Source organism: Penaeus monodon, chromosome 26 (assembly GCF_015228065.2).
Source record: "Penaeus monodon isolate SGIC_2016 chromosome 26, NSTDA_Pmon_1, whole genome shotgun sequence".
In the NCBI taxonomy this organism is placed as follows: Eukaryota; Metazoa; Arthropoda; class Malacostraca; order Decapoda; family Penaeidae; genus Penaeus; species Penaeus monodon.
Window position 1 is genome coordinate 41,472,109 of NC_051411.1, and position 22,671 is coordinate 41,494,779.

Genomic DNA, 22,671 nt, shown 5'->3' on the forward strand with positions numbered 1-22,671 from the left:
TAGGGGGCAGGAGTTGGTATGGAGCCAGAGCGTGTCCATACGCCGTGGGCCATAACTCCGTACTTCTGGGGCCTCCTGCTGCTCCGAAATCCCCCACAGTTTAGCCTGAGACCGCAAGTTGCTTAGTCACCCATGGGTGGCCACGAAAATGATGACTGATAAATGCAATGATAATGTCAATGATAATGATAGTGACTGACAATGACAATGATAATGACAATGGCTGTGATAATGATAGTGACAATGATAATGATTGATAATGAACATGATAATGGCAATGATAATTAATAATGGCTGATAATGGCAATTATAATAACATAATGGTAATGACAATGATAATAGCAATGATAATGATAATGACATGGCTGTGATAATGATAGTGACAGTGATAATGATTGAAAATGATTATGGTAATTGATAATGGCTTATAATGGCAATTATAATAACAATGATAATGATATTGATAATGATAATTACAATGATAATAGCAATGGTAAATGATAATGACAATAGCTGTGATAATGATAGTGACAGTATTAATGATTGATAATGACTATGAAAATGGCAATGATAATTGATAATGGCTGATAATGGCAATTATAAAAACAATGGTAATGATAATGGCAATGATAAATGGCAATGACAATGGTAATGACTGATAATAATAACAATGATAATGATAATGACAATGATGATAGCAATGATAATGATAAAGAAAATGATAATAATGGGAAAGATAATGACAACGATAATGACAATGACTGATAATGACAATGAAAATGACATAATTATGATAATCACAATGATATCAAAGATGATAACCAACAACAAAAACAAGCCAACATAAAAATAGTAATAGAAACCAGGGACCCAGAGGCGGAGAGCAGGAAAAACATCAGCATCCGATCCCATAATAGAAGGATGAAGGTGTTTGGATCCCTTATAATGTATAGATTATTAAAAAAAAAAAAAATAAAAAAAATAACGGCGTTTGGGCCTCTTCTAGTTTATAGATTAGGCAAAAAAGGGTTTGGATCCTTCATTGTCTATAGGTTATAAAGGAAAATGTATTTAGATCCCTTATAGTCTATAGATTATTTGGGAAAAAGGCATAAAATTTGTGAAAATTGAATGTGGATAGATAAACAGATAGGCAGTAGGGGTAGATAGATGAACAGATAAAATCTGAGAGATCTGAGAAAGAGAAAGAAAAAGAAAAGAACACAGAAAAGGAAATAAAAAGAGAAATCCCTTGTCAGCTCACAAACAATTCAGAAACGGCAACAACAAAGACCTCCCTTCCATCAAACAACCCACATTAATGCTGTTTCATTTTTATTCATTAAAAAAAAAAAAAATCTGCACCTTTTTTACCTGTTTTCTTTCGTCTCCTTGACACGTATTATTTTTAAAATTTACCACTTATTTTTTTTTCTTGTTTCCTCTCCTCACCACAGTATTATCATTATTAAAACATCTCTGCGCCATTTTTTCTCTTTCGTTTCCTCTCCTTGCAGCATATAATTATCATAATCATTATCATTATTTTTACTAATTTATTTTTTATTATTAATACTATTATTATTATCAATATCGTTTTCATATAAAAAAAAGCATTTTTTCCCCTCGTTTCCTGTCCTTACCACGTATTATCAACATTGTAAGTATCGTTATTAAAAAAAATCTCGGCAATATATATTCTTTCTTTCCCCCCCCCCCTCGTTTCCTCTCCTCACCACGTCACGCCGTCGTCTCGTTGAAACCGCGGTCGACACCTAACGACGATGTTAATCTTGTGACAGACGGAGGACGGGAAGGATGTCACTTAATCTGCATGTTTTAAGCCCCAAACGTCACGCGCTTTCTTGCCTTTTCGAAGCATATCGCGTTATTTGCAAGTCTGAAGAGAGACGCGGCGGTTAGTTGAGAGGAGGGTAGGGGGGTAGGGGGAAGGCGGATAATGGAGAAGTAGGTGGGTAAGAGGGGGAGTAGGGGTGGTAAGGGGGGTGGGGTGGAAGGGGGGGAGGGTTATGGCGCCTGTTAGGGATGTTGGGTGAGAGGGGAAGGCCTATCGGTAAAGGAAGAGGTATAAGGGTGATATAGGGGGAGGTATGATAGAGGAAGGAGTTCGGGGTAAGAGGGAAAGGGGCATGAAATGGGAACTGTGATAGTAGTTGGGTAGGGTATTCAGGAGGGGCAAGGGGAGTGGGGGGGGGTATGAGGGCGAATGGAGTGGGTGGGACACTGAAGGAAGAAAGGGAAAGATGGAGAGAGAGGGAGAGAGAGAAAAGACAGGGGAGGAAGAGGATCAGAGAAGATGGTGTAGATAGGGGAGAAAAGGAAAGGGAAGGTTAGAGGCTGATAGAAGATGGAAGATAAACTGACAAGGGACATAAAGGGAAAGCGAACAAGAGACAATAAAGACTAAGATGAAAGAAAAGAAGGAAGGGACAAGAAGGAAAATAGTGGAAGATTTTAGAACGAAAAGAAAAACGAGAAAGATAAAGGAGAGAAAAGGACGAAATCGGACAGGAAAAAGAAAAGGGAGTAGGAGGGGCTTGAATAAGAGCTGAAACAGGAAGAGCGAGAGAGAGGAGAGAGGGAGATATGGAGACGAGAGAAGGGGGGAAAGGGAGAGGGAGAGAAGAGAGGAAAGAAAGAAAGGAGAGGATAGAGGAAGAGAGGACAGAGGATAGAGGAAAAGAGGATAGAGGAAGGGAATAGAGGAGAGAAAGAGAAAGGAGAGAAATAGGAGAAAACGAGGAGAGAGGAGAGAAAAAGAGAAAGAGGAGAGAAAGGAGAGAGAGAAAGAGGAGAAGAAAATAAAAAAAGGAAAAAGAAAGAGAGGAGAAAGAAAGGAGAAAGAGGAGAGAGGAGAGAGAGGAGAAAGGAGGAGAGAGGAGAAAAAGAGGAGAGAGAAAGAAAGAGAGGAGAGAGAGAGAGAGGAGAGAGTAAGAGAGGAGAGAGAAAGAGAAAGAGAGGAGAGAGAAAGAGAAAGAGGAGAGAAAGAGGAAAAGAAAGAGGAGAGAAAGAGAAAAGAGAGAGAAGAGGAAAAAAGAAAAGGTAGAAGGGGTTGGGGGGCGATGAAAGGGAAAGGAAGAGAGGGGAAATAGAAAAGGAAAGGAAAAAGGAAAGGAAGGGACAGGGATAGGGAAAACGAAAGCGAAAGGGAGGAGAAAGCATGAGAAATACAATAGTTAACGGAAAGACATTGGACATTCTCCCTCCGTCCCTCCTCCCCCCCCCCCTCCATTTCACCCGCCGACTGCCGTTTCAAAGTAAAAGGCTCATTTGCATAGCCGATACCCGCCTCTCCCGCCTCGTAAGCAGCTGCCAATTAACACGTCGCTAATCTCATCGCTTCCTTTTCACGTCCGTCTTCATAACCTCCGCTTCATTCAAGATCTAATCCTATTTGTGGAAAATTTAAACTCAATTTCACCCGAATATGATGCCCACTCCCTCCCCCCCCCCACACCTGATTTGCATGGGTAGCGAGAAGTAATGGTCTAACCTCCTTTTCTTCGATTTTGCCTTTCCCTCCTTCGCTCTTTTCCCATTTCTCCCCTTTTCCTTTTATTTCCCTGCTCTTCGTCCGATCTCTATTTTCCGACTTTATTATTATTTTTTTTTCATGCAGTGTCTCCATATTTTCATTTTATCTTAATCTCCTATCTCATTCTCCCTTCTCTCTTTTTTCACTCCTGCCATCGCCTCACCTCATATTTCCTTCTCCCATCTCTCTTTTCGTTCCCCATTCACCTTTTCATCGCCTACTTCTCTTCTCCCCCATTTCCCCAGTTTATCATCTCTCCTCATACCTCCTCTTCCTCGTCTCGGCACCCACTCCTCTCCCTTCCCTTAACATCCATAATTTTTTTTTTCTCTTATTTTTTTTTTTTCATCTGTAGGCAGTAAACACATGTAACTTGTTCCCTGGAAACAAGCGAACTAGGCTAGGATTTTTTATCTTTTTTTATTTTATTTTATTTTTTTTTTTACATTTTTACCTCAGGGCTGCTTAATTTTTTTTTACTTTTTTACTCTGAGTAACTACTTTATGGAAATCTGAATTTTCTGTCTTTTCGTGCATATATTTCATCTCTGCTTCTTTTTATTTTTATTTATTCATTTTTATCTTTTATCTTCGTAGAGGGTTTACTAAATTAGCAATTATAGGTTTAGTTATATAAAGGAAATAGAACGAGTATATATAAATATAAATATATATAAAATATATATATATATAAATATATGTTTTATATATATATATAAATATATGTTTTATATATGAATATATATGTGTATAGATATATACATATATGATATATAATATATATATGTATGCATATATTAAATCACTCATATGTTTTATGTATACACATAAATAGAGTTCCTTAACGTTTAAAGCTCATATTTAGGTTGAGATTTCGACATGCATTATCAAATAAAAATCATCGTGACTTGCACTTCTATCCCCGCGGTCTCTTCCCTGGCACGAAAGTAAGGATGTTGTCTTGAAGAACAACACGACATCGAATTTATAACTGATAAAACTCGACTTAAAAAAAAAAAAAAAAAAACGAAAATGCAAGAGACTAGCATTATTTCCTCTCTTTTCCCGCGGATGATTCTGTTCAGCTGTTATCATTACGGTTTGCTAAGAACAAAGGAGACGAGACGTAGGTCGATTGGCTCGGAGAGGGAGAGAAGTCGACCTTATCAGCGGATATTACTATATGTATACAAGTATATATGAGTGTGACATTAATCTTTATCTCAGCCAATAACAAATAGTAATATCCTCTCTCCCTCCATACCAATCGACCTGTGCCCAGTCTCCATTGTTCTTATAAAACCGTAATGATAACAGCATCTGAACAGAATCATCCGGGGGATACACACATACACGTGCGTGTGTGTGCGCGCGCGCGTGTGTATTTATATTTACACATCTATATGTATATATAAAAGTGTGTGTATCTGTGTACACACATGTACACCCTTATATGTTTATTTTCACGCTATATAATTACCACTTTACAGAGATTTCGCCACCCGTTTACTAAGTACCCTGTTTACATCCAGAGCCTTTGACAAAATCATAGTTATTTTTTTTCGATATTTCGAGATATACATATATGATATGATGCAGAAATGGATTGATTAATTTACCTACATACATTCACACATCCACTCGCGTTTGGAGTTCCTTCATGTGAAACTAATGTTCAGTTAATTGTATTGTACAACTAGATTTAAACGTGCTTTTATGTGTTCGGGAAAAATGGTATGATAGATTGGAAGAAAATATTTGTAGCTAGTTACTGTTTTATTCATGTCTAGATATGTATACACATATATATTCATATATATGTATGTATTCATATATATGTATGTATACACATACGTATATGTATATGTGCATAATATATAATATAAATAAGTAAATTAGTAAAATAAATTGTATATAAATAAATGAAAATAAATAGACAACCAACAAACAAAAAAAACAAACAAAAAAAAAAAAAAAAAAAAAAAAAAAAAAAAAAAAAAAATCCACCTAAAAAAAAAATCCTGTCCTCCCCACGACAGAACCTGCAGGAGGCCCGGGCATACCCCAACGTCACGATGGTGGGCACAGGTCTCACGCCGGAGGGAATTAACCAGAATTACGTCATGTACGATTTCATGAACGAAATGGGGTGGAGGCAGCACGCGCCCAACGTCACGCGGTGGTAAGTGAGCAGTCCATTCTCCGCACATAACCAATAATGTAAAGGTAATTAAAAACATGGAATGTGTACGGAGAAAGCGGTGGAAGCAGTATAAAAGAAAAAATAAGGCAAGAACAAATAGAATAAAGAGATGAGGATGAAGGGAATTTGACGATTGAAAACCACTTGCCCCTGTAAGTTACGGACCTTGCCGTATAGAAAGAAGACAGGTACGTGGAGAGAGAAAGAGATAGAGAAAGAGACAGAGTGAAAGAGAAAAAGAGGGAAAGAGATAGAGATTGGAAGAGAGATATAGGTAGACAGAGAGGGAGAAATAGAGAGGGATTATATATATATAGAGAGTGAGAGAGTGAGAATAAGAGAGTGAGAGGGAGAGGGAGAGAGTGAGGGTGAGGGTGAGAGAGGGAGAGGGAGGGGGAGAGAGAAAGAGGGAGAGGGAGAGGGAAGGGGAGAGAGAAAGAAAAAGAGAAAGTGAGAGTGAGAGTAAGAGTAAGAGTGAGAGTGAGAGTGAGTGAGAGAAATGAAATAGAAGACGAAGTAGAAAGAGAGGGAAGGAGCGAACAGATAAGCGTGAAGGAGGGGATTGTTAGGGAAGACGAGAAGGAGGAAAGAGGGAGGGAATATCAGAATAGGAAAAGAAATTAATTGGAAAAGTCAAAATGATAAAAGCTCGAGTGAGAGAGAAATATATATAAAGAGAATGAGAGATAACAAAGACAAATATATATATATATATATATATATATATATATATATATATATATATATATATATATATGTACATATATATAAACAGAAAACCAAGGAAAAAGTGAAAGTTCACACAAAGAAAGAATGAAACGAAACGAATCAAGAAAATTAATGACAATAATCAAGGAACAGTACACAGTTTCCCCTCCCCCCCACCCCCTACACATAGTACAAACACAGACTCCTCTTCCCCGACATTAATTCAGCCTCAAAGATGCTTTTAGAGGGAAGAAAGTGACAAGAGAACCAGGACGAGTGTCAGACGGGGATTCGTAAGCTGAGATGGAATTCCTAATGTTTTGCTCATCAATGTTTATGAGCAAATTGACAGTGGGGTGGAGGAGAGGGGGGGGGTGTATATGTACGTGAGGCCACCAGGTATTGAGGTTTTATTTGATGTATATCCCGATTCCATCGTTATGCTGGGAGAATTGTGCAAATTATGCATTAATTATTCATTAATATACTCGCACACCTTAATATTCTCTGCGGGGTTGTGTGCTAATGGACAGCGAAGCAGGGCGGGGGATTTTCCTCGGCTCTGTAACGCCTTGGCTCTGTTGCTTTCTCTTGGCTCTGTGGCTCTCTCTTGGCTCTGTTGTTCTCTATTGGCTCTGTGGCTCTCTCTTGGCTCTATGGCTATTTCTTGGAACTTTCTCTTGGCTCTGTGACTCTCTCTTGGCTCTGTGGATCTCTCTTGGCTCTATGGGTCTCTCTTGGCTCTATGGCTCTATCGCTCTCCTAGCTCTGTGGCTTTTGGCTCTATCGCTCTCTCTTGGCTATGTGGCTCCTGGCTATGTGGCTCTCCTGGCAATGTGGCTCTCTATCACTCTCCTGGCTCTGGCTCTTTCTTGGCTCTATCGCTCTCATGGATCTGTGGCTCTCTCCTGGCTCTGTGGCTCTCTTCTGGCTCTGTGGCTCTCTCCTGGCTCTGTGGCTCTCTCCTGGCTCTATCGCTCTTCTGGCTCGGTGACTCTTGGCTGTATCGCTCTCTCTTGGCTCTGGGTTTCTCAGTTGGCTCTGTGGCTCAGTGGCTCTCTCTTGGCTCTATGCCTCTGTGGCTCTCCCCAGGCTCCATGGCTCTCTCGTTCTCTCTTGGCTCTATCGCTCTCTTGACTCTATATTAGCTCTCTCGCTCTCCTTTCTCCCTCACTCAATCCTATTTATACGCACTTACACACGCACAAAGGGACAGATTAACCATGCATCTTTGCCCTGCATCTTCCTCAGTCTTATGTAGGTCCTTCCTTTTTCTCCACCTGTGCTTTTAGGGCCGGGGACTACGCCCACAGGAGGTACGGGAGCAGCGACTCCCGTTTGGCCACCGCTTGGCAGTACCTGATGGTGAGTAACTATTATTATAATCTCCCGTTTCTCTTCATTATTGTGTGAATATCAGTGATGGTGGTGGTGGTGATAAGGATAATGGTGATTGTTGTAATTCATTATTACTGTTGTGTCATTGTTATTTTAGTATTATCATCATTATCGCCATCATCATCATCATCATCATCATCATCATCATCATCATCATCATCATCATCATCATCATCATCATCATCATCATCATCATCGTCGTCGTCGTCTTCATTGTCATCACAATCAAGTATCATCAGTAATGCTAATATATCTATTACTATAGATATTGTTGCTTTTATTACTATTATTATCACAACCACTATTACTACTACTATTGTTATTATTATCAATATTATGATTATTATAATCACTATTTTCATTTTCATTTTCATTGTCATTTTCATTGTGCTGCAGGGTTGAGGGGTCTTTGTTATTTTATTTTATTTATTTATATATTTTTTTAGTGGGTGGGCGAGGAAGGGGAAGGTTTCGATCCAAATTGTCCGTCTAATTTCCACCTTATTTTAAAATAACGAAAAATATATGTGATCTTACCGTTAACACATCAGCGTGGCGTATTGTGTTCACATTGATCGTCGTTGCCTCCGCGCCTGTCGGAGCTGCCGAGAAAGAGCAACGAACATTGGGACTGGTCTCTATTTAATGATAAGCCTCCTGGGTATATCGTCTATATAATTATATATATCCTGTGCTAAAACAATCAAACTGATCCTTCTCTAAACTGTCTTAAATATTCGAATTTCACGAAGCCCCGAACCATAATTAATGTGGACACGTTTTTTTGGTTTGTCAATTTAAAGGTTTAGATGTGTATAGACGGATTGAACGTCCAGGCATCACCTCTTTTTCCCGCCGATAGATGGCTCTTTTCTAAACAACTGCACATCACTTTGATCAAAAACGCATCGACTGATTGTTTATACTGCTGCTGTGAATGTTAACTGTACATGAAATATCTTTTTTTTTCAATTTCTACAACATATGCCATAAACGGGAAATATTTCAGATTTCACTCCTCTTCCTATTCACTTTTTAGGGAAAGAGGAGAATAAATGGAGAAGCGAAATGATTAAACCGAGATGAAATGCCAACCAAACAATTTCTAACTATCAATGTCCTTTCCTTATTTTACACAAGATAGTTCGGGGGGACGAATAGGAGAGGAGATATACAGTATATATTTTCATATCCCTTCCTCTATCTATCTACCTATCTGTCTATCTACCCACCTGTCTATCTATCAATCTATCTATCATCAATATGTGGTATATATGAGGAGACAGATTAAGAGAGAGAACCCAATCAGGAAGTAATGCCGGAGACTAGTGGCAGAGGTAACCGAGTGGGACAGCCAGCCTCATCAGCGCGACCCGAGGGACATCGAGGAACCATCACGAAAGAATTGAGTTATTTCCTGCGAACAAATGAAGAAGGATCCCGCGGACGCATAGCAACAGTCATGAAATGTATATGTGCTGTATACCCCTGACGACATTATCGTTGGAGGATGAAGATGAGAGGAGAGGATGATGAGGATGCGGATGATGAGGATGAGCATGATGAGGATGAGGATGAGGATGATAAGGGTGAGGGTGAGGATGAGGAGGAGGAGAGGAGAGGAGGATGAGGAAAAGGAGAGGGAGAAGGAGCAGTAGCCGCAGCTACAGCAGAAGAGGGAAGAAGAGAAAGGATTAGAAATAATCAAGAAATTCTGTTACACACCAGAAAAAAAAATCTCCCCTTCTTTCCTTCCTCTATTTTATCTCCTTTCTTCCCCTTCTCCTTTTAAATCTCTCCATTTCCTTTCTTCTTTCCTTTTTGCTATACCTCCTTCCTCTCCTCCCTTCCTTTCGTCCCATTTCCTCTCCTAATCTACCCTTTCCTTATTCCCCCTCTTTTTCCTCCTCTTTCCCTCCCTTTCCTTTCCTCCTCCTTCCTCTTCTCTCCCTTTCCCTCTTCTCTCTTCTATTCCTCCAATTCCTCTCTTTATTGCCTCCTTTTAAGAAGATGAAGAAGATGAAGAAGAATGAGAATGAGAATGAGAAGAAGAAGAAAAGAAGAAATAGAAGAAGGAGAAGAAGGAGAAGAATAAAAAAAAAGTAGATGCTAATGAAAATGAAAATGAGGAGAAGGAGAAGGAGAAGAAGAAAAAAGTAGAAGCACAAGAGGAAAAAAAAAAATAGAAGCAGAAGAGGAAGAAGAAAAAAAAGTAGAAGCAGAAGAGGAAGAAGAAAAAGAAGGATAAGGAGAAGATGAAGAAGAAGAAATGAAAAAAAAGGGAGGAGGAGAAATAAAAAAAGAAAAGAATGAAAAAAGTAGGAAAAAAAATAAAAAGAAAGGTAGGAGGAGGATAAAGATAAGAAGAAGAGAAGAGAAGAGAAGAGAAGAGAAGAGAAGAGAAGAGAAGAGAAGAGATGAAAAAAGAAGAGAAGAAAGGAATAAATTCAGGAAGAAATTAATAAAGAAAATAAGTGAAAAGGGGTCGTTTTCGCCGAATTTGACTCAAAGAAAACGGGATATGAAAGCAACGAGGGGTAACTATTACTATATTTCAACTTCCTAAAAGGGTCGGGGGTAGGGTAGATACAGGGGATATAATTGATATAGATATATTATATAAAGATATAACACGAGGAATAGAAGATGGGGACAACAACAACGATAACAAAAACAATAAAAAATGCCACCACCGGCGACAAGAACAACACCACCACCACCAACCCCAACCCCGATACAAGGAACCCCAGAGCCCCCCCCCCCCCCCCAACACACTCACCGCTCGACCTCCAATCAATCAAGGCATAAAAACGGCCTACGCGAAGCCCAGAAGCTTTCCCCGAATAGTCCTACTCTATTACGTCATCGGGTGAATTCTCTGCCGAATTCACTGACTGTAGGCTATTGATGGGCTGTCCTTCTGGGCTGATTAAAGGCCTCTGATTTGGTATCAGTGCAAGACGCTTTGATCGAGACACGTGGCAGGTTTGTGTGTGGGCACACACACATGCACACACTTTTATGTATATATATATATATTATATGTATATGTATATATAAACATTCATATCTGTATGTATGTTTGTGTGTGTATGTATGTACATGTATATACACACACTTATGTATATGTAAACACGTTCCCAATACATACACATACATATATTATTGATGATGGTTTGTTATTTATTATTGTTGCTATTATTGTTGATAGTGTTGTCTATTATGATTATTGTTATTGTTATCATCACTATTATTCTTGCTATTTCATCTACAACTGAAGGTATGTCAACTTTATATCCTTAACATCAAGCCCCAAGTTCTCAGCCTTCAAAAGGTTTACGTGAAAGACAGTTTCTGCAGAACGAGCGTCACTCTCTGTATTGCAACAGAAGGCAACATTGCAACTTTTAGGAGTAGTTTAGTTTCCACCTTTATCTCCCTTTTGTGCAACCACCAACCACCAAGCTCTCATAACTTTACGGCCGACATTATCTCAACTTCTTTCATGTCCTCTAGTTATTGCTAATTCTCGTCTAAGTCTCATGTTTATTTTTCATTTCATTTTTGCTCTTCATTGTCCCTAATTCTCTCGTCTTTGGGAAATAGCTTTAGCTGTTATCAGGCATTTCCATTATAATTTTCCTCTCTCCCTCTCTCTCAGTCTCCCTCCCTCCCTCGCCCTCTCTCTCTCCCTCTACCCCCCTCCCTCCCTTCCCCCCTTCTCTCTCTCTCATCTGTCTCATCTCCTGTTTCCCCCCACTCTCTTACTTTTGCTTGCTCTCTCTCTCACTTCCCCTCCCCTCTCTCATTCCCCCCTCTCTCTGTCTGTCTTATCTCTCTCTCATTCCCCCCCCCCTTTCTCATTTTCTCTCCTTTTTTACAGTATCAAAATCCCGGCAACATTTTTCCTCCACATCCTACACGACACCAACCAGGATATGTCGATACCATTTGCCGCTCTTTCTGCAGGAGCAATCCCCCCGCATAGCTCCCTGGGGATTTTTCTAGCTTCGTTATCGTGTCTTTTCTTGTATTACCTTTGTGTCGGTTTCTCGTATTTCGAAAAGCGACAAATGGGACTTATTATTTTTTTGCTTTTCTGTCGTATAGCGTGCAAGGCGGGGAGGCAGCATCTTGTCGCAGTATCTTATCTTGGTGTTTCACGGTAATATTTTCGACTAATTTCATATTGATCTCTGTTGACTTTTTTTCGTGTGTTGAGGGGCTGGGGAGGGGGGGGGGTCAAGAACAACTTACATTGTAATAAACTTGTAGCTAATCCTTTTTCTTCCACAGAACTTTCATCTTACAAGCGTTGACCCCATTTAAATATTTGTCCCTTCCACCCCCCCAAAAAAAAAAAAAAAAAAAAGAATCCCACATCTCACTGTCAGAAATTTCCTCCGTGTCTCGAGAATTTCGAAATATCAAACTCATTTCCTCGTCGTCTCCAGGGGCTTCTCTGCTACGCATTTCTCTGCATTTCTCTCAACCTTTTCTCTCATTTTCTCTCCTTGCGTCTCACGCGGATTATTTCTTATGACGAAGATTCAGTCAGGAAAGGGATAATTTGCTGGCTGTATGCAAGATAACTGGAAAATATGTCGCGGAATTTCATGAAATATGGAAAATTAGGGTTGGAGGGATTATGAGTATAACCAGATTTCTAAATGTAATGACTAAAAATCGAGTACGTTAAGTGATACAAAATGATATGGTTATTTATATATACAAGCAGCACCCCACTCCTTATTACCAATTCACCATTATTATTATTATTATTATTATAAGTAGTTTTAGTCAACACCATTACCATCATCATTATCACCACCATCATTATCATCACCATCACCATCATTATCCTTATCATCATCATCATCATCATCATCATCATCATCATCATCATCATCATCATCATCATCATCATCATCATCATCATCGTCATCATCATCATTACTGAAATAATTGCAGCTACATGAGACTTTATTTTTTCCTCTAAATATATTCATATCATGCATTTCAGTACATTCAGTAACATGGTTAATAAACTGTTGACTGTAGACATGTGAATAAGATGATATGCATACACATATTTATATGTATATATATGTATATATATATATATATATATATATATATATGTATATATATGTATATATATATATGTATATATATGTATATATGTATGTATATATATATATATATATATATATATATATATGAACACAAACGCATTAACGTGTATAAAAAGATGAAACAGAAAACATCCACAATAAGAAATGGAATTCAAAATTAACGAAAAAATAACCGAAATGGAATAATTATATTTCTTATTTTGTCTGTTTTCCTTTTCAACGTATATATATATATATATATATATATATATATATATATATATATATATATATATATATATATATATATATATATATATATATATACACACACACGTATACAGAGATGTATAGATAGTGAAATACATAGATAAACAGACAAAAAACAAACAGACAGAAAGATGCAAAAAACAAACAGACAAAACAAACATCCCAACAAACGAATACCACACACGAAAGCACACAAACAAAGAAAGAATAGAAAATAAAATAAAAAAAAGAAAAAAGCGAGGAAAACAAAGGAAAATCACGGTAAAGCTTCCCTTCCGTGGCCCGACAGAGGAGCGTGTACGACTGCCAGATTTTCCTTCGATTCCATGGACGACATGTAATCATCGCCCGGCGTCCGAATCTCCATCCGAATTATCTAGTGAGTCACGGAATTAGAATAAATAGATAATAGCATGTATCCAGAAATTTGAAGTAGATAGAAATAGATAAAAGCATGGATATGAATAACACGGTATTGAAGAAAATAGAAAATAACAAGCATGTATAAGAACTAATGATAACACTTTAAAGGAGATGAAGGAGAAGGAAAAGGAGAATGAGGAAGAGGAGCATAAGGAGGAGGATGAGAATAAAGAGGAGGAAAAGAAGGAGGAGGAGAAGGAAAAAAAGGAGGAGAAGGAGAAGGAGGAGGAGGAGGAGGAGAGAGGAGGAGGAAGAGGAGGAGGAAGAGAGAGAGGAAAGAGGAGAAGAGGAGAAGGAGGAGGAGGGGAGGAGGAGGAGGAAGAGGAGGAGGAGGAGGAAGAGGAGGAGGAGAAGAGGAGGAGGAGAAGAGGAGGAGGAGGAGAGGAGGAGGAGGAAGAAGAGGAAGGGGAAAGGAAAAGGACATGAATTAAAAAAGAAGGAAATTGGGGAGAAAAAGAAAAAGGAAAGGAAAGAGGAGGAGGAGCAGGAGCAGGAGAAGACGAAGAAGAAGGAAAAATAAAGAAAAAGAAGGAGGGAAAGAAGAAAGAAAGAAAAAGGAGAAGAAAAAGAAGAAACGAAGAGAATAATAATAATAATAAGGGGGGAGAAGGAGAGGGGGAAGAAGGAGAAAACGAAGGGAAAGGAGAACAAAAGGAAACAGAAGAACAAGAAGAAACCTAAAGAGAAGCCAGGGAGTCACGATCCTGTCTTTCAGCAGCAAATTGCGCAGAGAGAGAAGTTTGTCCTCAAACAAGACGCCGCCAGCAGAGAATCGTCCTCAGATAAACTTGAAATGAACAAGAAAATCAAATGTTAAACCAAACTGAAAAAACACAAACATGTAACAAATAAACTAAAATTCACACTCGAGTAGGAGGTGAGTCACGTCTCAGGTCATACACTCACAGCATGTCACAATTTAGCATATATGATTCGCACTAAGCATGTCAAAAAAGGAAAAAGGAAAACCGCACAAACTTACCCAAGCGGCACGTCATAAACATGTCATTAATCTGTTCTTTCCCCATAACAATACGTCATCAACAGCATATGAACAATCCCTCCTCGAACAGCACACCATAAGCAACATGTCATAATACCTGTCCATCTTTCTCTATAACAATACGTCATATACGTTCATCATTCCTCGAACAGCACATCATAAGCAGCATGTCATAATCCCCGAAATAGCATGGCATAAATGTCAAAAACAGCATGCCAAAAGCCCGTCCCTCTTTCCCCTTAACAGCATGCCATAAGCCCCTCCCTCTTTCCCTGAGCAGCATGCCATAAACGCACAAACAGCATGCATAAGCCCGTCCCTCTTTCCCCCCAACAGCGCAGCGTGTACAACGAGTCTTCCCAAACCTCGAACCACGGACAGTATGTTCTGGTGACTGTCCCGAGGCTCGACCGCAAGCCCGACGGCGTAAGTACGAACTCCTTAGAGGACGTTGTTTCTTTGTCATTGTTTTCTAACCTCTTGAGAGAGAAAAATAAAATAAAATTGAGAAAGCTTGAAGACAGAAGGTCCTTGTTGGATTTATCCTTTTTATATATATATATATATTTTATTTGTTTATTTGGTGTGGGTTGTTCGTCCAAGGCTGTCTCGAGAGGTGAGTGTGTCAGCTGGGCTCTGGTTTTACATTTTGTCATTTATCATTTATTTGTTTTTCAGGTCTCGTATTTATTGATTTGCTTTTGCAGGTATTTCCATTTTCTATATATATATATATATATATATATATATATATATATATATATATATATATAATATATATATATATATATATATATATATATATATATATATTTTTTTGGGGGGGAGGGTCTTCCTTCGTTTTTCAGGTTTCAGGTTTTCTTTTAGTTCTTTTATATCAAAATTTTCCGAAGTAATGATAGTAATGATAATGATAATAATGATAATAATAATAATAATAATGATAATAATAATGATGATAATAATGATGATAATAATGATAATAACAATAATAATAATAATAATAATGCTGAAGATGATAATAATGATCACGTAATAATGATAATAGCAATAGGGATAATGATAACGATGATTATGATAATGATAATGATAATAATAATAAAGATAATGGTGAGAGATTGAATAATGCAATGCCGGTTTCATACCCGGAGTGACCTAGGTTCGAGTCCTGGTCAGGGAGGGTTGTTATTTAAAGATAATGGAAATGATAATGATAATGATAAAGATAATGATAATGGTAATGATAATAATAATAATGATGGTAATGGTAATGATAATAATAATTGTGATAATATCAGTGATGATAATAGAGATAGTAATAATGATAGTAATGATGGTGATAATAATTATAATAGCAAAATTGATTATAATGATTTAATAATAACAATGCTAAAAAAATAATATTTCTCTTATTCCCAAGTTCTCCGTACGTGTGATAAAAGATGCTGATATGAAACGTACCACAAACATTTTCTTCCCAAAATTTTCGTGACGTAACTCCGTAGTCTGAAAATTTAATGACTTATGAATAGAGATCGAGCGTGGTTTAGACTTGTATGATTCCTTGCTTTATTCTGTTTGTTAATTGTTTTAATATGCTTTGTATTGGTAAGTTTATGTAATCGAAGTCTGATAGGTTTTGTTTGCTTAAAAAAAAAGAGGTATTATGAACAGTGTCAGAAGGGTGAGGGATGGTGGCCCGTGTTAGCTCTTTTTTCTCTTTTTTTCTCCGTCTCTCTCTCTCTCTGTCTCTTCATCTCTCTCGCTATATATATATCTCTGTCTGTCTCTGTCTCTCTATCTCTGTCTGTCTCTCCCTCTCTCTCTATCTCAATCTGTCTCTCTCTCTCTCTGACGCTTGATGTATATATATATATATATATATATATATATATATATATATTATATATATATATATATATATATATATATATATATATATATATATATATATATATATATATATATATATATATGATCCACAATCATAATATAATATCATTCCCAAAAGTTACAATAATCAGCACGATAATTTCAATAATCTGCTAGCAGTCTGTCACTCCATCATTTCATCTCTCAACTCACAAGTGCCGTATTGTCACGAGGAAGATGACGAAAGAAAAATATACTAAAGAAAGAAAGAAAAATCAAAGCGGCACCTGTATTTAGAAAATCCCAAGGGACTGAATTGTTAAGCGGAAGAATTTGATTTCGATGAAAGTATTGCGAAGACAAAAGTGTAGGGAAGGTAGAAGGAATTTCACACACACACACACACACACATATATGAAAACCGTATTCAGAAAGGCATGAATGAGAATGAATATCTTCACAATACAAGAGATGTATTTAACTGGTTGCGATTATATCTCTGTAAGAAATATATGTATATCTGACGAAGATATAATCTACACACACACATATATGTATATACGTATATATATACATACATACATATATAGATACCTATATATACACATGTATACATATATTAATGTATATATATGTATATATGTATGTATTTATGCCATAAGCCTGATATTATGTAGATATGTATATATGTATATATATGTATATATATGTATATATATGTATATATATGTATATATACACGAAAATACAGTATATGTATTTTTATATATACATGTACATTTATATACGTATATATATATATATATATATATATATATATATATATATATATATATATATATGTTTACACCTGTATATGTATGTATACATATTTGTGTGTGTATTTAAACACAATTATTCTTATGTTCATGCACGCATAGTGTTTATGTTACGGATCAATGACTTTCAAACTTTTGTTCCATCGAAAAAAAAGACGAATGAACTGAAAGTTTTAAAGTTTTAAGGCGCCTGAGGGGTGGGGGTGAGGGGGAGGGTGCCAGCGACAGCAGAGCGAAAATGAAAATTAAAAGATGACGAGGAAATAGCTGTTATCTATCCTGTGTTCGCGATTCTTTGGGGAAAAAAGTTGAGTATATGATTTAGTAGAAGAATGATTTGAGGTGGTAACTGACGCTAGAGGACTTGGTTGCAAGAATGCCTGGCTGGTTATCGTCGTCATCATCGCCGTTATCGGCAGCAGCATCGATGTTGTCATTGCCCACATCGTCATCGTCATATTATCGTTATCATCGTAGTCACTGGACTTTTAAAGAAAAATGTTTGAAAATAATTTTCCTGCAACCTATTCATCCATCCAGTCTTCTTATTTCGATAATATGCTCTAAGAACACTTGTCATAAAAGTCAAAAAGGCGTGTTCATTCCCTCGTACAAAACGAAGCCACGTGTAGCGGCGCCTAATCGTTTCCAAAATGAAAAGAAAAATCGCACTCCATGTTAACCTTCATTTTCCCATTAATACGTCAGGACGTGAAAATCGACACGTGGCTGCGGATTAAATACTCAAAAGGGCTGTGCAGACCCTACCCTCGCTTGCCCTGATCTACCCTCCCTCCCCGCCACTCCCTTATCTTATCCGCCCCGGCCTTCCCCATCTCCATCGACTCCCCAGACGCTCCTATCCATTCTCTAACCCCAGCGCCCCCTGTCTAGCAACTCTCCCCACCCCTAGTTACTCCTCAAACACTCTCCAGTCCTCTCCAACCTCACCCACCCCCTCTCCACTCTCCCCACCCTCCCAGACCTCTCCAGTCCCCTTCAAAATATCGAAATATCGCCGCGGAATTACTGGGGAAGAGCGTCGATTTTTTTATTTATTGATTTTCCTATTCATTTACTTATTTTTATTTATCATATTTACCGTTTCTCTTCTCTCTCCAACCTTAGAAAATAAAAAGGAAACAAAAATAGAAAAGGAAAGAAGAAAATCAACACAAGCACACGAATATTCCGAGAAAATAAATACGTGAGACCCCCCTTTCAAAGTGCGTTTTCCTTAAGGGAGATTCATGGATTTCTTAAGAAAGCTTACGGGAACAGAAGATGTATTTTCGTCTTGGCTCAAGGAATTCCCAAGCCTTTTATTCCCCTCCACACCTCTTGGGGATTCGTTTGGGCTTCTCGTTCACCAGTGTAGGTTAAAAAAAAGAACATTGGCTTTTGTGCTATTCACTTGATTCTCATATACGATTAAAGATTAAGGATTTTTTATTTATTTATTATTTTTTAAAATGAAATCTCGGTGCGCTGAGATTATAACGTTTTCTTTATTTTTTTTCGTGGAATTGATACCATTCGCTTGCTTAGTTCAGCTTATATCACTATAGATATCCATGATCTGTCAAGTACATTTATTTCGAGTATTATGATTATGTAACTAAAGAAATAAAAAGCCTAAAATATCAGAAAAAGTAGGAACTCACCACGAACGCCGAAGGAATACGATTCGCTATTTTTTTTCTTTTTTTAATTCCAATCAGTTTATAATACTTTACTTTAATATGAAATTGTTGAAACTCATATACAACATATTTACTGCATTATACATCTTTATCTTATTTACTGCTCTTCACTTTGTTATTATTATTTTTTTCTTCTCAAAAGATATTTAGCGATTCGGAGTACTCCATATTTTAGGCTGAGTTGCAAGTTTTCCTTTTTCTAAGCTGCGTGTTTTCTTGATCACCTGGTTTTGTAATGAAGGTCTTATAAATTGCTAAGACTCTATATTACTCATGAAGTACATTATTTTGCAGTTTACATGTGCTCTATACAACAGTATAAACTTTATTTAATCCCTATGACCTTCTGAGAAAGGCTTTATACTCGTGGGGTACATACTCCCTTGACCGGGATTACTGCGTCAGATTTTTACTTCTGCAGTTAACTGTGGAAAAAGTTTTAGGAAAAGGAGAATATATATGTAAGCACACACACACATACATATATACTTTTAATTTATGTATTATTGTTGTTATTATTATATATATCCGCCCATTTATGAATCTACATGTGTGTATATATAGAGTATGTATATCGTTATATTTTTTCCATTTTAAAGTAAAAGAAATTAAGGAAAAACTCCACAATAGGTTCTTAAAACATGTATCTTCTGAACTTCCCACCTGTCTATACACCTGGTGGACTTTTGGACAACTTTTTGCCTGAAGATTCTTCTGTCGAAATAATATCCGTACAGACGACGAGAAATGGGAATGAACTGCATATGAAATGTCTTCCAATTTCCCCCCTCTTTTTCTGCGCTTTGATATTCTGTTTATATAAGTATGGCCGTCTTTTACTCTCTCATATGAACTATATGATATGCACAAACGCATTTACTGGGTCTATATTTATGGCCGTGCGCATATTAAGGACGTGTTTACTGTAATATAGCAATGTACAGTATATATATATAGATACAGAAGACCTTTTAGTAGCCTTTCCGAAACCCTTTATGTTTGCCCTGAACGCACACAGTATTGGCATCTATTGAAACATCTTTTCGGTTAGCATCAATTTGTATGCTCTACCTTGATACATGACGACACACTCCGGCCAGCCAATTAGAACGCTATATTTTTTCAGATGTATTTCACGTACTCTCAGATAGGGATTTATATTTACAGTTTCTGATCAAATGGGATATTATAAAGGTACGTAAAATGTTTCTGGGCCATTTTAGCAGTACATCAAATGCATGTCACTCGGTATGGGTAAAATTTGAAATTAATCATGACGGTCGCTGGAACGGCATGGTAAGAATTTCCAGTGTCCGAGACATATGGTATTGACTTCGGTGGGATGAATGTCTTCAAAATCATTCCGTACCTCTATGATATAACCTTACAGGCTCGAAGCTATAGAACAAAAGGCTGTGTCTTGATTTGTTTATATAATTCAATCAGTAAGACAAATAAGTGCCCATGATCATTGGAATTAACCAGTTGTCTGATTCGGACACGGAGTTAAAAGAAGGGGAAGGAGGAGGAGAAGAAGAAGAAGAAGAAGAAGATAATAGTTATTATTGTTACTGTTCTTATCATCATTATTTTCAAGAATTCGAAATAAACGTGACCAGGAATGAAAGTACAAAGAAGAATTAGAGAAAAATGTATTCAGTGAGAATGAATTAACATTATTGCTTCTTATGTAGAAGAAGAAGAAGAAGAAAAAGAAGAAAAAGAAGAAAAAGAAGAAAAAGAAGAGAAAGAAGAGAAAGAAGTAGGAGAAAAAGAAGAGAAAGAAAAAGAAAAATAAGAAGACGAAGATGAAGAAGAGGAGGAGGAAGAAGAAAAAGAAAAAGAAAAAGAAAAAGAGGAGGAGGAAGGGGAGGAATAAGAATAAGAATAAGAATAATAAGAAGAAAGGAAATAGAAAACGAGGAAGAAAAGAAAAAAGAAGGAAAAGGAGAAGTAGAGGAGGAAGAGGATGAGGAAGAGGAAGAAATAGAGGAAGAGGAGGAAGGAGAAAAGGAGGAAGAAGGGGGAGAGGAAGAAAAGAAGAAGGAGAGGAGGAAGAAGAAGACAAAGAAAAAGAAGAAGAAGAAGAAGGAGGAGAAGAAGAAGAAAGAGAACGAGGAGGAAAAGGAGAAGATGGAAGATAGAAAAAAAGAGTAGAAGGAAAAAGGAGTAGAGGAAAGAGGGGAGAAGTGCAGAGAGAAATGGAGTGATTTGTCTTGGAAGACGAGGTTTAAGCCAAGGGGAAAATGACGATAGAAACAATTATTTTGATTAATTTAACGAGAATACTCAATCAACCGTTTGTTTCAATAAAATGCGAATAAGTACTTTAGTAATAACATTTTTGCTAAACACAATTTCATGTGATGTTATATATCTCGGAAAGTGATAACGAGGTTATTACATGAATTTGCAAAAAAACAGAATCCGCTTTGTGTGATGAATTAGTCTGTGAAGCAATATTGTTAATTAACTTGATCATGGTGAACGCTTAATCATGAACATTGTGATAATTATTTGTAAAAAGGGTCCATGTTCAGGTAACGAGGTTGGAGTCGGTGATCCGGGCGTATGGAAGGAAAAGACACATTTACAATCAAATTAATTAGGAAAAAATATATCAAATTCGGATCTAGACGTATTTAAGGGAGAGACTGAATGACATGATCGCATTTATGATCAAATTAATTAGAACAAAAATATTATAGTCTGTTCCTGTTTCTTTCTTAGCCTTTGTATTTGTGTGCGTATATATATATATATATATATATATATATATATATATATATATATATATATATATATATATATATATATATATATATAAATATATATATATATATATATATATATATATATATATATATATATATATATATATATTATTTATATATCTATGTAGGAACAATCTATTGAGAGAAAGCCTGAATGAGCGAAGAAGGTCACTCGTTTGTATCAATCAGAGATCTTTCACCAAAACGAAAATTCGATTGGCGGGATTTTTTACCGTCGATTCTTCGTTCGAAATGGTTTTGGAAAAGGAAAAAGAGGCCCGGGGAAGGAGACGGACTTGCCTCGTTTACTTTCTTTCTTGTTGGTTCTTGCGTGTTTATTATTATTATTATTTTTTTACTATTTTGAGTTTATTGTTTGAAATTGTTGCAGAATTGGAAGTTCATCCATCTCCTTTGTAACACATACACGTACGTATATTTGTATGTAGCAGAATTGGAAGTTCATCCATATCCTTTGTAACACATACACGTACGTATATTTGTATGTATCTATCTTTCTATCTACGAGGGGTACTCATTAAAGATTTCCCCTGACCCACTCCCTATGGACTTACAGGAATGAAACGTAGAATTATTAGTTTTTCTCTACATAGGTTCTGCCACCACCAAGAGTGACACACTTCTCCCCCTCCTACAAGACGACTCCCCTGTGAACAGGAGGGTCGTCTTGTAGGAGGAAGACACCTTTGGTTAACGTTCCGCGCCTCTTGGTTTTGATAGCCTCCTGCAATATCTGTAGCAGTGTAGCGGTGTAACATAGTAAGCTCCTGTAATTGTAGTACCTTTTGCCATCATCACTACTACATGC

General features: G+C 37.1%; 1 protein-coding gene across 1 annotated transcript in view; it reads left to right on the forward strand.

Moving 5' to 3' along the window:
* LOC119590190 (alpha-N-acetylglucosaminidase-like) overlaps positions 1-22,671 on the forward strand; it is a gene marked incomplete at its 5' end in the record, with an annotated part of 69,603 nt that overhangs the window by 37,007 nt on the left and 9,925 nt on the right. The window contains 4 exon segments of the mRNA XM_037938982.1: positions 5,596-5,738; positions 7,760-7,832; positions 13,539-13,628; positions 15,012-15,101. Of these exon segments, the coding sequence (XP_037794910.1) occupies positions 5,596-5,738; positions 7,760-7,832; positions 13,539-13,628; positions 15,012-15,101 (396 nt within the window).